The following is a 26260-nucleotide window of genomic DNA, read 5'->3' as shown; positions in this document are numbered from 1 at the left end:
AACATTTGAATGCCAGTGCTGGGATCACTGAATCAGTAAGAACTCACATCATGTCTGCTCATCCCCACACTGGCGATGCAGCATCTATGGATAGGGGCACAGTCACAGGGTGGCAAGTGTGACGTGCCCTAGTTCCTCATGTTGGGGAGGTGCCCATAGCCACCATTCAGGCAGGGGCAGCAAGCCCATCTCACCCTGGTTTTTTTTGTTGTTTTGTTTTGTTGATACTAGGGGATGAACCCATGATATTTACACTGCATTTTATCCCCAGCCCTTGTTTTAATTTTGAGACCCAGTCTTACTAAGTTGCTGAGGCTGGGCTCAAACTCGTGATTTCCCTGCCTCAGCCTCCCAGAATTCTGGGATTATAGATTTTAATTTTGAACACTATTCCCCAATAAATGAGGCCAAGCCTCCTTGGAGAAATGTCTGATGCTAGCCTAAGATAGGAAAAATAAAAGAACCTGTGGTATCATGTACCAAAAAGTTAAGAAATTCTGTTTAAAAAATGGCATATGCCAACTATCCACACATTAAAAAGATGACTGAACAAGGAAAAAGTATAGAGAAATTCCAACAAATAAATGTAGAAGAAATGGAACACAGAATATCACTATTAGAACAAACACCACAGTTTTAAGTGCTATAGGCAGTTCCCTGATGAATGAAAAGACTACAAATCTTCAGTAGCACAGGAGTAGCACAAAGAATCAACAACTGGGATCTCATCTTTTTAAAAAGCTGCACTGCAAAAGAAACCACCAACAGAGCTAAGAACCCACAATGTGGGGAAAAAAATTTTACCAGCTGTTCCTCAGACAAAGGTCTACTACCTAGAATATATATAGAACTCAAAAAAAAAAAAAAATCAGACCTCACAAATCTAAAGACCCAATTAAAAAATGGGCACCTGAAATGAACAGACATTTCTCAGACAAAAAAGTAAAAGCAGTAGTCATACGAAAACATGTTCAGCATCACTGGTCATTCAAGAGATGCAGATGAAAACAATTTCCATCTCACCCCAGAAAGAATGGCTGCTATCAAGAAATCAGTAACAAATGCTGGTGGGATTGTGGGGAGATAGGAACCCTTCTTGTTGGGAGTGCAGACTGGTACAACCACTGTGAAAATCAATATGGAGATACCTCAATCAACTAGGATTAGAGCTGGGTGTGACCCAGCTATTCCTTTGCTGGGTATCTTTCCAAAAGAAAAGAATCATACCACAGCGATATATGCTCACCCATGTTTATAGGGGCAGTCTGTAATAGCTAAAACTTGGAAACAGCCCAACTGCCCATCAACTGGAGACTAAAGATGATGTTTTTAAATGGTGTACTACACAGCCATAAAGAATGAGAAACTAGAGACATTTATAGCTAAGTGGATAACAGCGAGTCCATACTCAAGTGAAATTAGTAAGACACGTGTAAATACCAAATTTCTCTGGTGTGAAAAACAAAGTGTGAATAAGGATCAAAATGTGTAACTGATATGGAAATATGCACAATAAACTTTCTGCACAGAAAAAAAATGTATAACATTGTGTAATAGGAAAAAAAAGATCTAAAAGTAGAGAAGTGGGAGGGGTAGGGAAAAAGGTAAAAAGAATAGAAAAAATATGAGAAGAGGAAAAACATGGAAACAATGTAAACAGGGAAGGGTGGAGGGGGTGAAGGGAGGGCTGGGGAATGGGAAAAAATAAGTCATGTAAAGCTGTAAGATCCCAATGAGGAATGTAACTATTATATCCCTAAAATGTACCAATAAACTTAATTTTAAAAAAAGAATGTTAGCATCAATGGGCAGAATGTACGATTTTGTTTGCACAGCTTCAAGTATACCTGTGAAATACTTGTTATTGGGATAGTCTTGGCAGGTGTCCCTGAACTCTGATACCATTCCCTCCAAGAGGGACCTTACCTTCCTACTAACAGAGGGCAGCCTGTGCCAAGTGACTCACTTGTAAGACAGTGAAAAGAGATGGCAATGTATTGAGAAGAATGTGGCAAATGTTGCCTTCACCAAAAGAAGATGGTGAGCCCACTGAGGCCATGTGCCCCCGTGATGTGAGAAGCTCCTTCACTTGTAATTCCTCCTTAAAACCTATAATCGCTGAGAACATGCCAATTACTAAACAGTTGGGCAGTGATCTTCCAAAGTATCCAGGTCATGAAAGACAAGGAAAAACTGAGGCTCTGTCAGACATCAGAGGAGGCTCAGGGACACAATGACTAGCGCGTGCTCTCTAGTCCTGGAACAGAAAAGAGGACATTAATGGATAATGGGAAATAGGAATAAAGTCTATAGTTTGGGGATGTGCACCAGTATCAGGATCTCCTAATTTTGATAACTGTACCATGGCTATACAAGGTCACATTGGAGGCATCTTATGAAATTATGAAAGTACATGGAAGTTTTGTGTCCCATTTTTGAATACCTCTGCAAAACCAATTATTTCAAAATAAATATACAGAAAAAAAAAACACATAGGTAGTGGACTCTGAAATTTAAATATTATTAAAAGGCACCCTGACACAACTGAAGTTCATTTCTGGATGGTGATAAATGGTTACTATTAAAGCAATGAAAAGAGAGTAATCAACACTCATGGGTTTCATTCTCAGTTTCAACAATGATATGTAGGAATAGTCAACTCCTTTGGGTTCAGAATCATAGTTCTCAGAATAGATTATTTCTAATCATTATCTGATCTCTTTGAGCAAAGGTACATTTGAGAAATTCCATAAAACCTTAATACAAATGATGATGGCCTAGTTTGGCTTTAAAAATAAAGCCTAGGAGCTGAACTCAAACTTTGCAAGGAAGCTGGCGAGGCATCTTGCCACTCTGTTTCCCAAGAGTGAAGGGCAGGAAGAGGGATGCTCTCCAGTCAGCACCCGCTCCTGCTTCCTTAAGGCTGAAGGGTTCGGGACTCAGCTAAAGCTGCTTGAGCTCTGTCTTACTCCCAGCACAGTCCATATTCCTGACGATACCAGTCTTTCTGGGACAGTAAGTATATGCTAAAACACTGCTTTACCTCAAAACTGCTTAAAATATTTTATTAAAGAAGCAATACAATTTAGCCATTAAGTGTTTATTACAATATATAGTATCTTTTTAAGGCACATGAGAAAGTTTTGGCATGAAAAGGCCCCCACCCCCAAAAATACCAATACAAATCATCCCAGTAAATTTCAGAATCCCTTTCATTTGTCCGAAGAGTTGTTAAAAGTGGTCGCATGCTGGGTACGGCACGAGCTTCAGGACGGGTCCGCCCGCCTGAGCAGCTGCTGCCTGGTGTACTCCCAGATGAGCAGGGCTCCGCTCACGTGCACGTTCAGTGAGCGGATGACGCCCTGCTGGGGGATCTCCACGCACACATCCAAATGCTGCATCAGCTTTGCAGGGATTCCTTCGCGCTCATTGCTGAGGAAGAGACGAGGGGGCAGACATTAGTTTTCCTGAAATAAATTTGTTCTTAGATATTCTGAATGTTGCTAACAGAGATTAACCTATGTAGCAAGTATGGTTCCAGGAAATAAGAAAGTGTGTGACAGAGACTCAATGGTCAGTTCTGTGTTCACCTGATGGACCCCAGACAGGTGGAAAAAAGTTTCCACAAATGTGAGCTAAAAGAAAAGTGTGTATGATGTTAGGGGTCTGAGTAAATTACAAAATAGCTAACATTTTCCAGGTGGGGCTCAGAGGACAGACTGTGGGCTGGGGGCTCTTCTCACCCCAGCAGGAGGAGCGATTTCTCAGGAAAGCAGTACTGGGCCAGGTCGGAGCTCCTGGCCGTCTGCTCCACCCCGATGATGGTGTAACCTTCTGTTTTCTTCAGCTGCAGATAATCAATTAGCTGAGCTGGTTTCACCTTAATATTAGTTTACAAAGAGCAGAATATTAAATCATTCAGTTGTCACCCTGCTTGGAGTAAAACGAGAGTTAGCAAAAAAACATTTATTAAGCTAAACCTGTTTAAAAATGCTTTACAAAAAGGGAAACAACATAATCATATGCTATCAAAAAGAATTCCTCAGCTTCATATACATGTACAGGAATTATCCTTAAACAATGGTGAACTGTAAAAGGACATATTTTACTGACATTTCTAAGAATAAAAGAAAAAGAACAAGCAAGGCTGAATTTTAGTTTTAAGTATTAAACCATTAAAGGCCAGACTTTTATAAATTACTGCAAAAGGCCTAATAAATGAAGGCCTAAAGCAAATAAAGGCTTTGATAATAAATTACTTTACACCCACTTCCACCAGAGGAAGCCACTGTTCTGCAGAGACGCTGAGGTGCTGAAACTGCTTGTCACTGACACACTGCAGACTGCCCAGGACGAGCACTGCGGCCCCAAACACCTCGCAGGTCCGGCACAGCCCTGCACAGAGAAGTTACATTTACCAAGACTGTCCCCACTGTGGTGCCAAGCAGTCTCACCCGGTCCCATACATTCCTCAGTGGGAAAGACAGCCAGAAAAGGGCAGTGGACCAATGCGACATACCCAGCATCACCAAGTTTTAAGCTCCCCAGATTTTACCTCCTAAATTGGTCGGCTTATCGATGAGCGAGGCCACCACAATCAGCCTACTGACTGACTTTCCAAGTCTGGCAGCGCGATCCTGAAACTCAAACCCCAGGTCTGCGTCGGGGACGTCGTGTCTCCAAGGGATGATCTTTTTCTGGACGTCAGCCCCTTCTGACTGGCTGGCTGCTTCACCTATGTTAGAACCTTGGGAAAGAAAAAGAAAATAATTCCACATGTAAACAGTATCAGGGCCAACTCTCTCCATATATTTATTTATACATTTGTATGTACTTTTAAGAGTTTCAAATAAGATTTATTTAATTACACATTAATGGAGAATTTTTGATTCAAACACAACTACCATTTTAAACAGTAATTTTTAGTTTTCAAATTCAGCACTAACCAATATATGGTGAGATTTCATAAGAATAGAAGATGCACATTTTTTCAAGTATTAACATATCCAAAATTGGAAAGCAACTTAGAACCAAGGGTATCATAGTATGTCTACACTTTTTTCTTGGCAGTAAATAAAGTAATGGTGTATCTTACAAACAACAGTATATCAGATTAGAATTTTAAGGGAAATATATTACTTAAAACAATATAAAAAGAGTCTTTATCTGAAATTATTTTACTAGTACTTGAAATGAAGGACGTGCTGTAAAGGAGTCTCTCTGACCACACCAATGAGCACACAGCCCATCTTAAGCCATCTATCTTCAAGGCCTGGTGTCTGTGATGCAGGACTTAGAGTATTATTTCCAAGTCCTCCAGAAGGTGCAGGGTCCTCCCAACTCCATCCTACTCCAGCCTATCAACGAGTCATCAAGAATCCCTGTTTGCTGGACACAGGACACACAGGTAACTACAACAGCCTGAGAGTGAGGGTGTGTCACAGAGAGCAGAATGACAAACGTCTAAAGGAGGGAGGAGCGAAGATATGACCCACCAGGGAGGGAAGGAGGTCAGAGTTCTCAGAGGGGACAGCAGACACAGCACGGGCTCAAGCATGGGGTGGGAGAAAAATGACTTGGGCAGCAGCAAGTCTCAGGAGTAGCGCTCAGCCTGTGATGGAACAGATGGAACAACCCAGCTCACACCAGGTCTCTGTGCATAAAGATACAGGTTCTACCTACTGAGAGGGGCCACAGAGCCTTCCGAGAAGGGGGATGGCAGCACTGAGGCTGCTTTAGAGAAATCCCTCTTTGACCCAAGGCAGAGGATACACTAGTTTCTGCTCTCGCCCAGGTCAAGAGTCTGAACTATGACTATACAACCAGGGCAGACAGTGGGAGTAGGAGGAGAAGCTGGATCACTAAGGCTAGGTATGGTGTATATATGTCAGGGAAGAATGCCCATTGTGATGACAGGTGACACCAACAACAAAGGAGACAGAGAGGAAGCAGGTTTGGCTGTGTTGACTGCAAATAGCTTATGGAACATCCAGTTGCAGAAGCCCAGTTGGCTTAGGCAAGAGGCTGGGTGAGAGAGAAGGATTTGGAAGCCTACCACAGTTACACAGGTGGGGTCCAAGCAGGGAAATCGGCGACAGTGCTTAGGAGAACTGTGGAAGGGCAGGCAGTGGTAAAGGCGACAGTGTTCTGGGAAACCTGTGTGTGAGCCTCAGGAAACTTCCTGCAGCTCGTCTCTCACTACCAAAACCACTACAACAAAATGAAGACCGGTCAGCCTGTTCACCAGCCAGACAACCCCTGCTTTCCCTGCCCCTGCTGTGTGGGGGACTCAATACTGTCTGTGTCTGTCACCCCTCTTCCCTCTCCTCAGTCTCTCTCTGGCCACACTGAGCAAGGAAGGGCCTCCTGCCACTGTCTTGCACCCTGGGAAAGTTCCTCTGCAGATTTTGCCTGCCTTGCTCTCAATTCATCGAGGTCTCTGCTCGATGTTGGCTCCTAACAAAGATCTTTCTGCTCTACTTACCCTGCTTTATTATTTTTCATAGCACTTTTACTGCTTGACATTGTATTCTATTTCTTTATGGCTGACACTGATGTAAGAACAAAAGGGTGAGGGGTGGGGACTTGGTCTCATGCCCAGCACAAAGGAGGTACCAACCAATCTTTGTTGAATCAATAAATTCAAGGCAATGTCTCAGTGTGCATTAGTGAACCATCCAGAGTGCTGGATAAACTATACATTTCCAGAATTCTCCTTCAGAGATAACTAAATTAAAACTGAGGAGTGCGTGTATGTGTGCGTGCGTGCGTGTGTGTGAAATCTGAATTTTTAACAAGTTTTTCAAGGGATCCCTACAAACATCAGAAGTTTAGAGCCCACCAATACGAGGGACAAAAGGGGGAGAACTCAGGGGAGTGAGAAGAGCCTGAGTCAGGAGGAAGAGCAGGGGGAAGGAACAGCACCCACCTGGAATCTGACAAGGACCCCAGAAGGGCACTGCTGACTTTCTGAAGAAGTCTGAATGATGGTCACGGATTAGGAGAGCTGCAGGAAGACACAGGGGCGAGGGGGGACTGACACGAATGGAGGCTGCAACCACACAGCCACCAAGGTTACCTGAGACCTTGCCAACGGGGGAGCACCTGGGCCTGGGTCTTTAGGACAACTGCTACAAAAGGAGGAGTTGGAGGGAGCAACAGGAGGACAAAGTGGGTCCTGGAGGACACCGAGGGAAGGACTCAGCTCCTTCATTTGTAAGGGAGGAAAACGCAACAGGGCAGGAGGAACAGATGGAGAAATGACAACCAAACAGAACCAGAAAGAGCTCGGCCCCATTCCTGAAAGGGCTGGCAAAAGACATTTCAGAGTTCAGCCCTTTAAACAATTTGTATTTTTAAGTAAGTCACACATGTAAATACCGAATAGTTTCTCTGGTGTGAAAAACTATAATAGTACACAAGATCCTAATGAGATAATGGACAATGTGAAATAGGAAGAAAAGGGCTAAAGGTGTAGGGAAAGTGGGAAGGGTAGGGGAAAGGTAATGAGGGAAAAGAAAAAATATGAGAACATGAAAAAATGGAAATAAAGTGTTTGTAAATGGGGAGGAGAAGAGGGGGTGAAGGGAGGGCAGGGACAAGGGGAAAAATGAGAACCAAGACCTGCCATGTGAAGGTACAGGATCCCAATGATGAATGTAACTGTACTGCATACCTAAAATGTACCAATAAACTCAATGAGGAAAAAAAATTTGTATTTTTATAGGAAATATACAAAAAAGCAAATAATATTAACACAATGTAAAAGAAAAAGAAATCATTAGCTTTGTATAAAACAGATCAAACTGTCTAGCTTTTTATTGAAAAGCTAACTTTCAACTTAAAGTCATGGTCAAAGCTATATCACACCTTTTATGGTCTGTTTTCTAAGTGGAAAGTCACACAGAGCCCACGTAGTGAAAGAGTGACATTACTGACTATCTGTTCTAAGTCATGTTCTATCTGTTTCTAGTTCTGAAATCAGTAAGCATCTTGTCACCAAGTCGACCAGAGAGAAAATAAAGTGGAGCTTCTTTTTACCTACGTCCTGCTGAGACCAGTCCCCTGGACTGAGCTCACTCAGTGGAGTCCGAGAGAAGTACCACTGGGATCCTGTGTTGGAAGGGATGTCTGCGAAGCCAGTGAATTTACCAACAGCGATCCACTCCTCTTCAATGACACCTGAAAGCCGTGGAAGGGTGTAAAATATGGTCTGAAAAGAGAATTGTAAAATTTGTGGTTTTTCCTTGGCGGGGTGGGGGGAGTATATAACATGTCAATTGTGTAATTTATTACTACTGATATATTCCATATCTGATCAATTACATACTCTCACCTATATCCTGTAGCAGTTGTGTATACATGCTTATCTTCTCTAAGAAGTTAGGAATTCAATTAGGGAATCCCTGCAAACAGGCAGATCTACTCTGGCACTTTATATGATAAACCACTGTGGTCTTTTGATATCAATCATTACCAGTAAGGGACAACATTTAGGGAAAGGCAGTTTACTCATAACCAGATTCCTCCAGAAGTGATAAAAGTTCAAGCTCCCTGATGCCACATCTTTTACTCTCACTGCCATTAGACACATGTAGGGTCTGATCCTGGCTGGACTATGAAATTCACTGCATGACACAGGCAAGCCACGCAGTCTTTTGAGGCTTCAAACCCTCCTCTAAAGGGGGGGTGACATCGGATTACAATAGCACGTGACAGTGCTCCATGAATGGCTTCACAGGCAACATACCGTGAGCAATCATGACCTTTGCAAACCTCCTCTTCTGTTCTTACCTGCTACAGCATCGAGAACCAGAGGATGATCAGCCAGAAGATGCGAAAGAGGCAGAAGCCCAAGCAAAAGGGAATTTAAGAATGAAACAATAAATTCACAATATGTCTTTATGCAAGTTTTAGAATAACGTGGTTCCCTCTGGAGTAGCCATTGCTTGTGCAAATTTAAACAAGCATAATGTCCACAACTGACTGCTTATCACATGGGTCCTCAGTATAGCCCCAGACATTAAGTTCTTGGGAACCATTAACTCCCATTCATTACTTTACCCATACAGTTCTGACTTGTATCATTAACAGAAAATACGCAGAAGATGCAGGAGGAAGCAGGGGTGAGGTAAAGAGGAAGGCCAAGGACCTAATGCTGCTGGGAAATGGCACGGGAGAGGCTAATGACCACGACAGATTTACTGGAGGGTCTCACAGGAAAGGTGCACAGACAGCACTCTCTGGGAGCTGAGACCCACGAGCAGGGCATGTGAAAAACACTAATTATTTTATTCTAATAAAAATCATATTGGCAACAAAGCAGCAGAAAAACAGTTAGTATTCCATGATGTTTATTTCATTATATAGAAATATTTTTAATGGCCAGTTTATGAATTAAAAAACACTATACACAGTAGCCAAAGCTACAAATCTTTAAAGAAAATAGTCTTAGGTCAAATGATTTAAATTCAATAGTGGCACATTAAAAGTTGAGAAAGGGACAAAGTTTGGTTTATGGAAATTTTAGTGTTTACATATTGAATTAATTCATATTAACTATAATAAGTGTTTTAATAGTTTTTTAGTTAAAATCCACAAGTGGTATATCACTTTTATTACCCAGAACCTAAAAATGCCATTAACAGAAGAGTAGATGTTTGTGCTCCTTCATTAACAGTTGGCTTCAGTACAGTAAAATCTCACCTGCACAAATGTTCTCCCTCATCTCCTTTTAGAAATCTGTTCTGATTTCTGTTTAGAGTTAAATATTCCCTTCCAGGGTTTACAAGCCAGACACTGCCTGAGAAATAGAAAGTCAAAGTGACAAGCCAATTTCACCACTTAGGAGTGACAAGCAAGTCATCTGCATAAAGTTAACAAAGTTAAACTCAGAACTTTACAGTGTTAAGGTGATGTTTATAAGCAAAGAGAAAGAAGCAATGAGATCCTAACCACTCACTGCTGTGGGGGAAAGGCAGCGCCAGGATTATGGGCACACTAGAGGTTGTAAAGGGGTCAGGCATGCTCACCTCCAGACAGTAATCCTCCAGTGGATGAAATGTTGCAAAAAAGAAATGCTCTTGGATGCGTTGCCAGTTCTTCCTGGCATTCCTAAGGATGAAGAATACGGCAACAGGCATAGATAAGACATTAAATAACTCTGGTAACCGGGAAATCAAAAATCTTAAGGAGGTTTGGCACAATTCAAAGGGAATGCAGATCTGTGTAGATTTAATTCTAGACTTATGTACACATATCTCTAAGATCAACATACTATGAAAGCTCTTTTCTGCAAAAATTTCTCTCTTTTTCTGCAGAACTGAGGCTCAGACCCAGAGCCTTGGGCATATTACGTAAGTGCTCTAATACTGAGCTACGTACCCAGCCCAAAACATTTATATAATTAGGAACTTTTGTAGTTTGAGTTTGAATCATTACATGTTAATGCCAAGGTGATCCTGAAAAATATCAATGTCTAAATCTATGTATGTAAACAAACTCAGCTACACATGTACCAAATATCTGGTAAATACATGTATACCTGGAGGAAATGACACACTGAAGGTCTTTTACAAAGATCAGTAATTCTAGCTGCCAGGTTATTCCTGGGAAGTTATAGAGATCCCAGGCAAGATCCACACACACACACACGCACACGCACACACACACAAGTGCATACATTTGTGCACTTGAGCACATGCACCTTTGCACTCTGCCCATCATCCATCATCTATACTAACCCAACCTCCAGCCCACCTGTCTCCTCTACCCCCTTCCCCTGTGCTGTCTCAAAGAGCAGTTTTCAGTCCTGATGTCTGGTGAATCTACTTTCTCCTGAGCTCTGCCCCACCCCAATCATCCAAATGCCTCCTGTTCACCCACATGTCAAGAGTCAGGGAAGAAAGCTAACGTGCCTGTGATCCCATGCTTAGGAAGGCTGATGCAAGAGGACTGCAAGATCAAGCTCAGCCTGGACAACTTGGCAAGACCTTGTTTCCAAGAAAAGCTGCGAATGCAGCTCAGTGTGAAGGCCTTGGCCTCAATCCCAAGTACCAAAGTGGGTAGAATGGGCAGGGGAAGATAAGAACAAAGGAGCTGAGAGTTGTACCTGACTTTGTGGTAAAGGCAAACTCCTACTCAAAACTTGCTGTACCAAGTACTCACTGGGTAGTCACAGCAAAACCCCAAGTGTTTCACTGGCCTAATATGCCTCTTCTGACCTTTTCTGTTTGTGTGTATAAACTAGTGGTACTTCTCTGAGCACCTCAAGAAAAACCTTTCACATGGATTGATGCTGCCTGGGTCTCAAATTCACAAAAGTCCAGCACTCCAGGATGGTGATAATCAAAAATAATAAAAAGGTGCAAAACAAAGCAATACTTTGGAGACAAGGAAACAAGCTCAGATCCCAAGAGAAGCTTAGGACGCTGTGATCTGCAAGAGACAACATGAGTGGGACCAAGAACAGATTCATGTCCAGTCACCAAGAGACTCTACAGAACCCTGGGCCATGTGCACCAGCTTCAGCAGCACCTTCCTGCTGGGCACTGCATGTCATGGGGAAGGAGTCTGGGGAATGAAGAGTTTGCCTTGCACTGAACAGGACGCCTGGGGCTAGAAGTGGGGCAGCCAAGGAGCAGAGCATTCTGAGGTCGGTTCCTGCTGACTTGTGGGCGTCTAAAAGCAGCAGAGGGAGGAGATGCCTGCTAAGCAGAGTCACACCAACAGTACAGTATGCAAGGGGTCACATAAAATAAAGGATCAAGGATAAAGAGCAATACAAGGTCCGGGTGGGTTCAGCATCTGGAAAGGTCACTAGGGTGTGTACTGAAGAGCAAGCTCCAACCTAACCCAAGCTGTCTGTGCCCAGTGTGGTGTAACAGCTCATCAATGTACAAGGATGGGGTCCGGCCCTCGTTGTCTTTTTTTTTTGGCGAGGGGGTACCGGCGATTGAACTCAGGTCCTTGCGCCTGCAAGGCAGGCCTCCAAACCACTGAGCTAAATCCCCGGCCTGACCCTCCTTGTCTTTCAGGCCTTATGAGCCGCCCTTACCCTGCTCCCTGTATGGTCTCCGCTTGGCTGAGGCTGTGCTCGATGACAGTAGTCCACGCATTATACTCTTCAACACCTAGTGCTCTGCACACGTCCCACACTTTCTTGAGAGCCACAAGAGCGTACAGCCGAACACTGAAGTTGTGGCTGAGACACCACTGCAGCGCGATGAGCAGGGCCTGCTTCAGCAGCGGTGTCTGTGGAGAGAGGACATGAACACTGTATCTCAGCTGCACTGTGTGGTGGGGATGGCTCGCATCACTGGCTGGCTGATTCTCATTCCTTCCCCCGACAGTGAATCATCACCATCCCTGATTTTCTCAAAAACAAAAACAGGTTCCCTGGGCCCCTGTGTTCATCCCTGCTACAATGTACCCCTGGGTCCATCCCAGGCAGACTTGGGCAAGAGTTTTGATGCTGACCTGAGATAGCTCCTGCCCTTGTTCTGGAAATGAATTACCAATCTGGGGTGGAAGTGTTAAAACTGTGCTGCAGGAGCCCCACTTCTGGTCACCCATGAGGTGCCCCTAAGCAAGATACCACAGGATCCTGTCTTCCTGCTTGTCACTGGCTTCCGAGCTATTGTCTTTCTCTGTGGTGATCTTAGGCCACACAACACTGAGCAGTGGCAGCAAAAGTCAGAGGTCAGGAAAATGAAATGCTTAAAACTGAGTGTGTTCTTTTCCTGTGAATCCAGGTCCTCAAAGCCTGAAGATCTGATGCATTAATACCCCCACCTCATTTTGAAAATCCTATGGTTTTAAAACACCAAATGGACATCGGAAGCTATGTGATGCTCCCACCAAATGCCTCCCTCCACAGGTCATCTAGAAATGCTCAATGGGCTGCACCTAGCCCAAAGCCCCATGGTTAGTTTCTCTTGATTAACCACCACCACGTCCAGAGTCATTTACCAGGTAGGTCAGCACGGTTATAACACAATTCAATTATCCTAAGATTCTATGAGAATAAAACACAAATATCAAAAATCCTTTCAATCCTTCACTCAACACATCACTGGCATTTATCTAAGGTCATGGTCTTGCGAGCTCTGCAATGCTGTGGGACACACACACACACACACACACCAGGTCTAATAGAAAAATACTATGCTTAAATTAAAATTTTTATTACGGTAAAAGACCTATTGCCATTAATCCCCTCAAAATACTTTCCCTCCCTTCAAACACATCCCATCTTTCCCGCCACTTTCTGAAGAGTTCCGGAAGTCCTCTGTCATGACTAGATGTGCTGCCATGTCTCTCTGTCATGAACTGATTCAAAGCATTTACCTTTCATGGTCACTCTGACTGTGGGAAGATCCAGAGGCTACAGGGTGCCAGATCCAGTGAATAAGGACACCAGAATGTTTTTTACAAAGCTGCCTTTCCTTGGGATGTCACCCTGCAGCCGCATTCACTGAATTTGTTCCCACCTTGTAAAAACATGACAAAGGACTTCCACAGCTGCTTTAGAAAGTGGCAAGAATGACAGGGTGTGTTCAAAGTGAGGCAGAATATTCTAAGGGGAACTGATGGCAATGCATCTTTTACTTTAATAAAAATTTACATTTTTAATTTAAATATTCACTGTATTCTCAGTCATACCTCATGCAGCCATCTCATGTGACAAACAGCTGTAATCATCATGTATCCCTACAACAGGTACTTCAAAGCCACACGCAGGAAGGGGAGGGACACAGAGCAAGGGCACACTAGGGAAAACTAAAGAAATACGGAGAAAGGAAAACAGATCGCCTTGGCTAGACAGAAGATCCAAGAAAAATTCCAAAGGTAGCAGGGGAGACAAAATTTCCATAGGACACATGCTAAGCGTATAGTTATATCCTAGCAGCCAACAGGTAAGCAGGTCAACCACAATGACAAAGTCTCTTAAGACAAAATGAAAATTAGGAAGAGAGGCAAAAGGCAAGGTAAATAACAAATTACTAACACACCAGAATCTTTCACAATGTCACACAGCACACGTGACATCTGCGCCAGAGTAACTGCGCCCCACACCATACCTCATGCACCACAAATGTCACACACACCAATCTCACGTGCACTGCTCTGTGGGTGCACAGCTTTGCAGGGCGGTGTCATCGCCTTGGTTTCCGTATTAGGTGAGGACTGTCAAGAGAAGGAACCTGAGCACTGTTGGTGACAGGACTGCTGTCCCCAGGGCCATGACAGAAGGCCTTCTGGCTGTTGGACAACCTGCCTGGGGCCTTTCCCTTCCTTTATGCTGTGCCATGGATCCCACCTTGCTCCAGTAAGACCACTTACATCTGGGGGACCCCCTCAGCTGACCCAGTCTGGCAGGCCTCCTTGCTCACCTCTCCTGGGTCTTGTTTACAAACCTCTCCTCAAAGGGGTTCCCATGAGAGTCTCTCCATGAGAAAATAACCCCCATTATTGTAAATCACCCTCATTCGGTCAAGGAAGGGAGGAAGGAAGGAAAGAAGGCAAATCCCATGTAAAGAATCTTAATACTTGCATAAAATCAAAAATCATTTACATCAACAGCAGTCACCTATTAATGTGCCTATTAAGTCAGCAACAGTGTACAGGTGAGGACCGAGTGATAAAGATGATGCTCGCTGTGGTGGCGCACACCTCTAATCCCAGCACCAGGGAGGATGAGGCAGAGGATCGCCAAAGCCAGCCTGGCCCACACAGCAACACCCAAAAGTGGTACAAACATGTACAATTCAACTTTGAAACTCAAGTTTAAACTCTTCAAATAATTCAAACTTACTTTATCTGGAATATTTTGAATGATGATGCCCAAATGGGACAAAACTGATAAAAATGCACAAACGCTTGTCTTAAGTTTTTCATCACTCTGAAAGAGAATTAGATAGGCAGATGTTAATTCCAGGGTTGCAGTGAGCTATGCACTGCACAACACCACACCAGACCCTGGAAGGGCAGAGGAGGGAGGCAGCTTCTTCCCTGTTGGGGTCACAGGAGCAGAAGCAAGAAAGCAGGGCCCCCTGGAACCCAATGCCAAGGGACACAGCACTCAGCTACAGATACACACAGCAAGTGGCAGAGCCCAGGGCATGCCTCCTTTGGAGGAGGCAAGGCCTGCAGGACAGGCAGGATGGCCTTGGAGAAGCAGCAGGCACAGGGGAGCAGAAGGAGGGGACGGGTGAAAAGGGTGGGACAACAGATGCACAGGCCAGTGTGAGGCAGAGGCAGAAGAGGTAATGCGGCAGCTTTGCAGGACAGCGACAGGACCGAGGCTCCAAAGTGAAGTGGAACCGTACCATGGAAGACTTGCAAAGCTACACAAGAGTGATAAACTGGACCCTGGAAACCTCCTCAGTGACACTGATTTGGAGTCATCTACTACTTTAGTGATAAGAAACTGAGCGATGCCAGACAGGAAAGAGACCTCAGGCAGGAAGATGTGGGAGATGAGTTCCTTTATCTAACAACGGGATGGGTACTTAGGTAATGGGAGAAGCAGAACAAGACCATTCCCTACTCTCACAGAACCAAGGACCTCGTGGGGAGGAAAAGCATACACCAAAGATTAAAGCTCTACTCATGGGAAGTATGATTTATGTGCTATAGGAAACCTCAAATGAGGGGATCCAAATACTCAGGGAGGCTATCTATCAGCACCTGATATGAACAAGAGGAGGGCCATCCAGATGAGGAGAAAGTCTTGGCTTCCAGCAGAGGACACAGCATGCAGTGGCCTGGGTGCAAAAGGACTGGCAAAAGATCAGAAAGATTAAAAGGGCTGGAATCAGATCACTGTGGGAGATTAAGGAGGAGGATCAGAATTGCAGCCTCAGCCGAGGCAATTTAGCAAGACCCCGTCTCAAGATCAAAAATAATAATTTTTAAAAGAGCTGGAGATAGAGCTCAGGGTGAAGGCTGTAAGTTCCAGCCCTAATACAGCAAAAAAACAAAACAAAACAAAAAGTAGAAAAAAAGAGTCCAAATCCAAATAATCAGGCCCCATTCACCTTGGGAGCATTGCTTATAGGACTTTCGCTGGCCAATGAGACCCTCAAGCAGGCCAAACCAAAAGCAGGGTGACTGCACATGGGGACATGTCCTCCTGAGTGCTCTGTCCTGGAACCACTAACCACCAGGTAGAGAGGGCCAGCCACTCGACAGGGGACAAGTTCTGGCCAACAGAATGCAGAATGAAAATGCTACCAAAGTCCCAGCCCTGCAGGACACACAGAGCAGCAGCACCTGCCAGACCAGGCAACACTGTGAATCACACACACTGCTGTGCACACCACTGAGCTGGGGAAGTCTAGCAGCAGAAAAGGGGACCAGATGGTGTGGTGGTGCACACTTGTAATCCCAGCACCCCGGGAACCTAAAGTGGTTGGAGCCCAGCCTCAGAAATTCAGTGAGATTCCCTCTCAAAATACAGTGACAGGGGAATGAAGGCCCCTGGTTTGATTCTCCATCTGCCACCCCCACACAGACACAAAGAAAGAGGTTTTAAAAAAAAAACAAACAAGAAAAAAAAGCAAAACCCAAGATGACCAGTGTGACTCAGTACAGAAGGTAAATGGAACACAGAAGGCAAGCAGCCTGCATTGTGGCCTCCACCACCAATCCTGGCGTCAGTTCCTCGAGTTATTTTCAAGGCATCAGAAGAAACAGTGGGCAGGCGCACAAGTTATACCAGGATGGAAATGGGGACAGGATTCCCTACTGTTCTGCTTCAGTCTTACTTGAAACTTCCCTACTCATGAGTTTTTTTAAAGTAAGGAATGCGTCATTCTTTTTATTCCCCTTAGAGGGAGGAGAAAAGTAGATGTTTCATTTTTTTAAATAAATTTTGTTTTATCCCATTCCCCTTCTTATTCTAAGATCAAATAAAGACTTGCTTGATTACTGCTCAATAACAAAAAGCCTTTCTACTTTTGTTTTGTTGGAATTAGAACAGCCCTCAAAAAAAAAAAATTATGATACACTCAAGCCAGAGATTTGTTTCCCAAATTAATTCGGAACATGAAAGCACAATTTAGAATGTCAATACATCAGAGCAACTGACAATCAAAAACAACTACAGTCAAAATGAGAGCTTAGAAAAGCATTAAAAGTCTCTTTTACTTACATAAGAAAAGCAATCCCAGAACTTTGGAAGAAATTGAGGGAATTTATGAAGAATTAATATAATAATCCATTCGATAAAATATTTGATGGAAGCTTGATTGTTGGTGAAACCAGCATGAAAAATTTTGTCAATAATTCCATTCAAGAAATTCTGAGAAAAATAAAGTTCACAACACTGATGTTATTGATTTTAGTTTTCTAAAAGTCCCCATTATTAAAAGGTTTCTTATAAGTTAGTTCCACACTTTCCACACAAACACCTAAAATGTGTGAACTGAAACTGAGTTCTCTATGATTTACTTGGACATTAATCCTAAGAGGGACATCAGCATCTTCTGTGCTTTTCCTGGGGGAGGAGAAGATTCAGAGAAGCTGAATAACTTTCTGGGAGCCACATACTTATGAAGTGCAGGACTCAGAAACAAACCTCAACCTCTGAGACCACGGTACTCAAGGCCACATCAGAGGGGAGACAAAGTCACAGTCTTCAGGCTGTGCACCCTCCCACACTGGGATCTCTCCAGCCCCTCACACTGCTGACCTCAGGCCAAGACTTGGTGCTCCAAAATCATCTGTGTGCTTCTCTACCCTTCTGTTCAAAAGTGTACTTCTCTCCAACTAATGGATCATATCTAACTAGCAGGTGAACGACAATCTGTTTAAGCATATTAAAAATAATACATTTTTTTTAAAGAAAAAAAATCTACCTTAACAGAACTTGTACTGAGTAGGAAAAGAGCAGAAAAGCTCATTTTAAATCTTAAAACAAGGAGCATGAACTCTGGCATTAGGCTTGTCTTTGAGGGCCATCTCCACCATCCCCTAGCCATGTCCCTCACTGGAGGGTCACCTCGCTTCTCTGCAGTGTCCTTGTGGGAATATTTATGCCTGTCTCTGAAAGACTACTCAGAAGACTAAGTGATATGGTAAGATATAGCAACTGGAGACACTCAGCTGTGCTCTCCACAACAGACACACTAGTCTTGGTTTTCCTTTTAGGCCCTGTGTAGATGGCTGCCCTCAGATATTATGGGAGTCAAGAAAGTATGCTTTCAGTAACCTTGTAAAACACTTCCAGAATGTTTTTTTAAAGAATTTTTATATGGAATGAAGTGCATTACATATAGCATTTTAAAAATTCACATATTAAGAGGCACCCTGCCCCTCCAGCTGTCCTCAGACATTTACACAAATATATGGACACACACTGTCCCTCAAGTGTCCTCTCTCACAGAACCCAAGGAGTCATAAAACTACAGTAAAAAATCCCCGGTACCCCCCCCCAAAAAAAAACCTACAGTAAAAAGAGGCTGTTGTATTTTTTAAATTTCCTCATATTGAAAAGAGGGTGGGGAGGATGTAGGAAACTTTAAAGTCTGAGAAAATCTTTTGCTTTCAAAAATCATCTTTAAAATTGTATGAGTCACAGTTACTTCCTCATCATGAGGAACATTTTTTCTACAGGATCAAGAATGGATGGAAAACCAGACAGAGTCCACTTGAATTTTCTCTGCCTCCCAGGGCAAAAAAAAAGGGAACTGGGACACAGGGACTCTGCAGCAGAGGAAGAGCCAGGCCTTTGCTGAGCTGGTGTGTGTGGCCTTAACACACGAGGGCAAGAAAATCCACCATGGAAACAATCCTACCCAAATACTGCAATTCTCCTGGGTTCTGGAAAATAGACAATCCAAAACATAATAATCCAAAATAGCTGTGCTATGGGAAATGAAGAGTTCAGCATTTATGTTTCCTAGTCAAATGGCATTTAAGCCTTTAAACATTTACAGTGTTACATTAAAACACTGAAGGAAAAATATAAAGTGAGGCCATGTAAATCAACTTCCAATTTATTTCTACAACGCCTCACTTCCTTAGTATCCTATTAAAATATTTCTCAATAGTTTCCTTTTTATATACTGAGGCATAAATTTTAAACATTACCTTCTCAATTTTAAAAAAGCACATGACAGTTTCTACAAAATAGTTTATGCAGGTGGAACATTAAGGCTTATAAGGTAGAATTGTAATAAATGTTATACCTGATCAAAACTGGGAAAAAGTACAAGCAGAGTCTGCCATATCCGGTTCTTCACGCGATGCTGGAGAGAATTCTCATAGTAGCGAGTTCTACTCTTGGACACCAACTCATCCTGGTGGGGCAGAAACAAAACCAGCAACAATTTCACAGTTAAAAGACTTAAAATGGGTACAGTAACCTTTTGTTTCTCCAAAAGCAGGTAGTACATAAGCAGTGATACTTTAAAAAATCTTCTTTCACAGGGCTGGGGATTTAGCTCAGCGGTTCGGTGGCCTGCCTTGCAAATGCAAGAACCCAAGTTCAATCCCCAGTACCGAAAAAAAAAAAATCTTCGTTCATATCAATACATTTAGTTGCTTTTGTTTAAATTTCGTGTTAAATTAAGAAACCATAAAACTGGGAGAAATGGATCACAGGGAGAGGAGACAGAGACTGAGAGCTACAAGATATTATAATGCACCAACATAGTGGTACCCATATAGCTCATTTTAGGACCTTTTGTCCTGTTCCCATTGGATTATCTTTGCTACAAAAACCACTAAATTACCACAGGAAATGTCAGTGCAATGCCATTTTTAGACACACGATGGCAGCACGAAGCCTTTCAACATCAGCACAGTGCTCTGAGAGATTTCAATGGTCTGTGCCACCTAAACTCAGGCAGCCATGAGGTTTTTGTTTTGTAGTGCTGGAGATGGAACCTAGGACCTTACCACTGAGCCACAACCTACGCCCTCAAAGTTAACTTCTGTCATAAGTCTTGGTACTTTAGCTGCTGATTCAAACTGCACTGAAGAGTGTTTACACTTTCAAATGCTTTCAGGGTGGAAAAGTCATCCATCACCTCCAAAGCCATTTCTGTCAGTGGGGATCATCCTCCTCTAGTAACCACAACTTACACATCTGTGAGTGTATTAAACACCACAAGATCAGTCAAATGAATACAAACTTAAGACATTAAAAAATGACCAGAATCTCACAACCTCTTCTATCACTGTTATTTCTTTGGGGAAGTTGTCTTCTAACAGGCATTTTTAGATTTCAAGTGTTGCTCAGGCTCAGTGCAACTGAACACTGAACATTACACCATGAGGGTGGATCCTCCTGCATTTAAAAGAAGCACCTGTTCCTCAACAAACCTCTCAGAAGCCTGCCCATGGGCTTCAAGAGTTACAGTGCCAGTCCTCACAATGAAGTGCTAAGATTCCCTGTCAACTCAAAGTCTTCCCTCCTGTCCCTGATCTATTCACTGGACTCAATATCCAGAAAGACATTTACTTTCTCCGTTAGTCTGTCAACCATGTCCCAGTTTCCTGAGCCTCCAGATCCAAGCTGCCCCAGTAGAATAATCCCCACCCTTTCCTCAGGAGCACAATCCAGTCTTTTCACTCCTCTCTCAAAGCCATTTAAAAACTCCCTGCTTCTGAGTCACCCAGGGGTCTGAGACTCACTGATCCTTTGGGCTTTAGTCATAGTATGGGCTTGTAAAAGCCAACTGCACTCCCCAGGTTCAGATCCCTCAGGCGGGGGCCAGCCTAGAGATCTGCAATCCTAACAGGCTTCTGCTGGCACTGTTGTCCACAGAAGACTCTGAAAGTTGCTGCCCTAGACAGTCATTTGCTTTTTCCTACAACTGTTTTCTAAAGTGACAGCACCATTTTATAATCTACCAGGCACAAAGGAGAGGCCCAAGATATCTCTCTCCTCCCCAACACTCACTGTCCTCAGCTGTTCTCTGTAGCCACCCCTGTGGGTGTGAGGTGGCTGCTAGGGGCCACTGCCTGTGTGATGTTGGTCTCCCCTTAAGTATGATTCTCCCTGCCTACTGGGTGGGTTCCTTCAGCACACTAACATGCACTAATTACTGTGCATCTTCCTTACCGGGTCCCCCTTCGGGAGCCGCCCCACCACCTACTTCCTTTTCACTGCCAACTCCTAAGAGTGCTGTATGCACTGTCTCCACTTGCTCAAGCTCAATCGTTTCTGCTTTAGTTCCGATTCTTCAAAATCTCCTTTGTCAGTAACCAACGGTAGGAGACACTGGCGACTCCTTTTCCTACATACAGCACTTTCCTCACTTGGCTCTGCACACCATACTGCCTGGTATCCTTCTACCTTCTGACAATTCATCAGCCAAACACTAACTTGTAGAGAGGCCCTCCCTGATCCTTATTGCAACAGCCAACTGAACACCATCACATGAATTTTCCATTCCAATAGAATATCCACTCCCCTACTTTTAATTTCCTCTTATCCTGGAGGCACCAATAAACAGCTTCGTGCCAGGCATGGTGGCACATACCTATAATCCTAGCACTCTGGGAGACTGAGGCGAGAGAGGTGCAAGTTCAGGCCAGCCTGGCCAACTTAGTAAGACCCTGTCCTACTTCAATATAAAAAAAGGGCTGGGTGTAACTCACTGTGAAGGCACTGAATTCATTTCTTTTTTTTTTTTTTTTGTTTTTGGGGATCAAACTCGGGACCTTGCACTTGATGGGCAGGCACAGCGCCAGAGCTACATCCCCAGCCCTCTGAATTCAATTCTTAATGTCATAAGCGCTCAAAGGTGCGTGCATGTGTGTGTGTGCATGTGTGTGCGCATGTGTACTTTCCTCTGGGTCATGGCCCCAAATCCCACCAAGGAAAGACAAAGGAGCGAAAAGTACTTTGTGGGTTTCATGTAACAAAGCTGATCTGCTACTTTCAGAAAACAATAGTATGGTAACCATTCCTATTTTAATGCAGGTCCCTGAAGTGTCTCAGAGGTCAGAGCAGAGAAAGGACTCTTCCATCTGTGCTTCAAATTCTATGTGCCACTTGAAGAGTGAAAACAGAACAGGGCTTTGCATGTGGCGTCACAAACCTCCCAGATTTATTAAACCCATTTTTCAGAAACTCTGTTCATTTATAAATGATTTATCAGCCTTCAAAAATGACTGTTTTCTTTTAAGTAAGAAATTTTCATCTATCTCAGATAATCATTCTAAACCAGATTTAAGATATGATATGGACCCTGAAGTCATAGCAGTAAAATCTTCACATTCTGATGCTCCCCAAATGTTGATCTGCTTGTTCTGTTCCTATGCATGCAGCACGTAAGCACAGCAGGTTTGGGCTGGTGCTGGGAAATACACAGGCTGAGGCTCAGAGGGCACCAGGAACCAAGCCAGACAGTTACTAATCAATACTTACTAAACATACAGAACCCAGGGCCAAAGATTTAGCTTTGGTACTGACTTCAATCCTCGTACCAAAAAAAAAAAACCCAAAACACAGACTTCATGTTTTCTCTTCCTAAAAAATATTTAGAAATACATGTTCTAGCACCATGAAAAACAAATGATTGGTTTTGATCTATTAAAAATAAAGATAATTAAAGTAAAATAAAACATATTTACTTTATCCAGTAGCTTCATTGCAATATCTTCTATAAACAACTTGTGGGATGTGTTTGAGCCATCTAATAAACACAAGAATTTGACAGCACAGATTCTCACATAATAGTCTTCTCTTTTAGTACTAAAAAACATAAAATGAACTTGTTTTATACATTCATATATTTTGAAAATTGAAAAATACATTAAATATTAATTTTAAAAATACTGTTAACAAATACCAATCTGCCCACCACCCAGTTATTTAAGATTAAGTAGGTCCACACTTAATGACTGATGGTCAAGCCTGATCATGTAGCCTCAGTTGGGTTGGGATCCACCCAGGGGACTGCAGAGCACACTCCCAGGTTGTAAGTGTAGATCATGGAGGAGCAACCCTGGTCTATGTCTGGTTCTTGCACTGTTCCCTTCCTCTATCATGTTTTTGCTTTGGAGCCAGCTGACTGTGGACTGGACTCCCTTAAAATATGAGCCAAATTAGGGCTGGGGATTTAGCTCAGTGGTGTCACCGCCTGCCTCACAAGCACAAAGTCCCAAGTTCGATCCCTGATATCAAAACAAAAAAGAAAAAAGATGAGCTAAATTAAACCTCTCCCCTCCTTTAAGCTGTGGGTGTCTTGTATGGTGTCTCAGTGATAGGAAAGCTGACTAGTATGTCAATACTTTTTAATTCAGAATAACAGAAGGAAACAAATGAATACATTAAAAGGAGAGTGAGTTCAGAGTTCAGAAAGTATGAGTGAGCACAAATTCACACAGATTTCTAGAAAAACAACACATACACTACTGGTCCTGGTCATTGATATCTGTGTAGAGAAAACAGACCCTTGCTTATGACACTAACTAGCCAACAGCTTGTCTTTACTGCATCTACAAATGCACTTCCTCTAAGTGGGGGTGAACTCTGAAAGCACTGTGTGCTCTGAACAGCCCAGCATTTCCAGCAGTCAAATGTAGAAGATAAATTAAGTAAAATTATCAATTATTTCCACATTTCATCTTAACTGCTGTAATGTGAATAAATGTCACTTTAACAACAAAGTGTTTGTGTAGTAGAAATCAAAGTATTTCACAATCGTTCACTAGAAAATTTCTTTTATTGCTACACTAAACCAGATAGAAAAACAAAAAATTAACACCAATAATAAAAAAAATACATGTACTTAATAAAGACTGGCAGATGATTTAAAATATATTTAGCACTCTCAGAATAATAAAACTTTTGTGATCACTGTATAAAATAATTATTTGTTCTAAACTTGAATCACAGAGAATACAACACTTTCAATCATGTTTATAAATACAGTTTTGAAGCTATGGGTGAAAAAGTAAAACTTGAAAAAAAAAAAAAGGTATCTCACAAACTCCAAAAAATCCTAGAAATCAAACCCTTCAGTCTATCCCCAGACTCACCAAGTGGTTCATATACAACCTGACATGTCAATCATACTTCAGTAAGAGGTTTAAATTTTTTTAAAAAGGACCCATTTCCACAGTGATTCTATTTTTGTGCATAACCTACTGACTCATTTGGTTATGAATTGTATGACTGATTTTATAAAACTGAAGAATAAAGCATGTGTACTGATGAACAGCTCCCGAGAGGAGGATGTGAGTTTTATGCCCTCCAAAGGAATTTCCTTATTTATACAAGACTTTGCTTATTTACACAAGACCATGTTTACTGATACTCACTAAATTTTAGTAAATACTGAAAGATGTGAACAAAATATATCAGCAATTATATGATTTTGGGGGGAAAAGTAAGGTGCATGGGATGGAACCTAGGGCCTTGCACGTGCTAGGCAAGTGCTCAACCACTGAGCTACAGTCCAGCTCAAGGAAAATGATTTCTAATGTACTTCTGAGGGACTGGTCAATATCTTAAAATAGTTTACAGTGTCACTAGTATTTATTAAATTTGACAAAAACAGAATATTTGCTGTATAATATTAAATGTGAAATATCTCATTTGTCAAGATATAATAAACCTACCACACTTACTTTTCCATAACAACATTTGCAGCACAGTCCTGTCCAAGATTTTCTACGAAGGTTTGTACATCCTGAATAAGTCTTTCCATAAAAAATTTGAAAAAGAACAGGATTAGATGAAGAAGAAAAATGAAAGTCCTCAACTAACTCATACTTTACAGTCTTCTGTTTAAAGCCTCAAAGCAAAGACATAATTCCATGTGTATTTACTCTAATGTCTATTTAATCTAAGTTATGACAACTTGAAAAAAATGGCATTTTACCTCTGATCACGTCTAAACACAGTTCCAAATATACAAGCTTCCAGGACGAGTTCGCTATAATTTTTGGCAGTGGATAAAGATCCCTTGGAGTCAGATACTACCCAAGATTGGCAGCAGTAATTGATCAGTGTATTGAAGACTCCAGTTTTTATGGCAGACATTTCAATCATCTTGTACATAATCTGGAATGAAATGCAATGGTCAGTTTATCCTTTGAACAATTTAGTTTTTTGTTTTTGTTTTTTTCCCCATTAAGTTTACTGATACATTTAAAACAAACAATACAGTTACATTTACCATTGGGATCTTGTACCTTTGCATGATACATCTTGGTTCTTACTTTTTCCTCATATCCCTGCCCTCCCTTCACCCACTTCACCCTTCCCTAGTTACAAAGACTTTGTTTCCATTTTTCCTTTTCACGTTTTTTCTTTTCCCTTATTTCCTTTCCTCTTCCCTTCCCATTTCCCCTTTAGCCATTTTCTTCCTATTTTACACTATCAATTATACCATTTGAACCTTATTTACACTTTTAGTTTTTCACACCAGAGAAACTACTAGGCATTTACTCAAGTGTGTCCTATTTATTTCACTTAAGAGTATGGCCTCAATATGCATCCATTTAGCTATAAATGCCTCTAGTTTCTCATTCTTTTTTTTTTTCTTTTTATTGAGGTTATTGGTACTATCTAGGTATACAATACAATTACATTCATCATTGGGATTCTGTACCTTTACATAATAGGTCTTGATTCTCATTTTTCCCCTTGTCCCTGCCCTCCCTTCACCCCCTTCTCCCCTCCCCATTTACAAACACTTTATTTCCATTTTTTCAGTTTCTCCTATTTTTTTCCTCTCCCTTATTACCTTTCCCCCACCCTTCCCACTTTCCCTACACCTTTAGCCCTTTACTTCCTATTTCACATTATTAATTATCTCATTAGGATCCTGTGTACTATTATAGTTTTTCACACCAGAGAAACTATTCGGTATTTCAGTTAAAGAAATCTCTGCATAAATATTAAAAATAGGGAATCCTAAAATAAAACTAAAAAGGAAAGTAAAAGAGAAAAGGCAATGATGTAACATACAAATAATCCTTAATTCTGGAGATGAAAATGGCCCCTGAACATATTTAAATTGCTTCTCGCTCTTATAGTCTTATCTTATTCTTTTTTTCATTATTTAGAGAATACTTTATTAGTTTCTGTAATCAAACCCACGTAGATATGACCTTACATATTTAGTACGATGTGTTACCCCTGTACACATGGAAAAAAAAATAAAAATAAATTAACATTTCTAGACCAATATGGTTATCCATTTCTGTACAATGCCAACTCAACACAGTAAATTGGGATGACTTTTTCCAAAGTTGGCAGCACCGTTAAAGTTTCCCAAAATTCAATTTATAT

The 26260-nt window shown here is 42.1% G+C and overlaps 1 protein-coding gene across 1 annotated transcript in view; it reads right to left on the bottom strand.

The window, feature by feature from the left end:
• Positions 1–3093: 3093 nt before the first annotated feature.
• Positions 3094–26260, bottom strand: part of Tarbp1 (TAR (HIV-1) RNA binding protein 1) — a 62913-nt gene continuing 39746 nt past the window's right edge. The window contains exons 20-33 of the mRNA XM_010622011.1: positions 24846–25027; positions 24592–24663; positions 22591–22711; positions 19194–19304; positions 17156–17305; positions 14816–14902; positions 12056–12252; positions 10032–10113; positions 8041–8212; positions 6929–7006; positions 4556–4747; positions 4271–4395; positions 3744–3880; positions 3094–3432 (exon numbers count right to left, since the gene is read on the bottom strand). Of these exons, the coding sequence (XP_010620313.1) occupies positions 3267–3432; positions 3744–3880; positions 4271–4395; positions 4556–4747; positions 6929–7006; positions 8041–8212; positions 10032–10113; positions 12056–12252; positions 14816–14902; positions 17156–17305; positions 19194–19304; positions 22591–22711; positions 24592–24663; positions 24846–25027 (1872 nt within the window). The 3' untranslated portion in view covers positions 3094–3266. The remainder of the gene's footprint in view (positions 3433–3743; positions 3881–4270; positions 4396–4555; positions 4748–6928; positions 7007–8040; positions 8213–10031; positions 10114–12055; positions 12253–14815; positions 14903–17155; positions 17306–19193; positions 19305–22590; positions 22712–24591; positions 24664–24845; positions 25028–26260) is intronic.

Source organism: Fukomys damarensis, unplaced genomic scaffold, assembly GCF_012274545.1.
Source record: "Fukomys damarensis isolate Sample0158 unplaced genomic scaffold, DMR_v1.0_HiC HiC_scaffold_10, whole genome shotgun sequence".
NCBI classification, from domain to species: Eukaryota; Metazoa; Chordata; class Mammalia; order Rodentia; family Bathyergidae; genus Fukomys; species Fukomys damarensis.
Note: the sequence above shows the minus strand (reverse complement) of the source record. Positions and strands in the feature narration are given on the sequence as shown.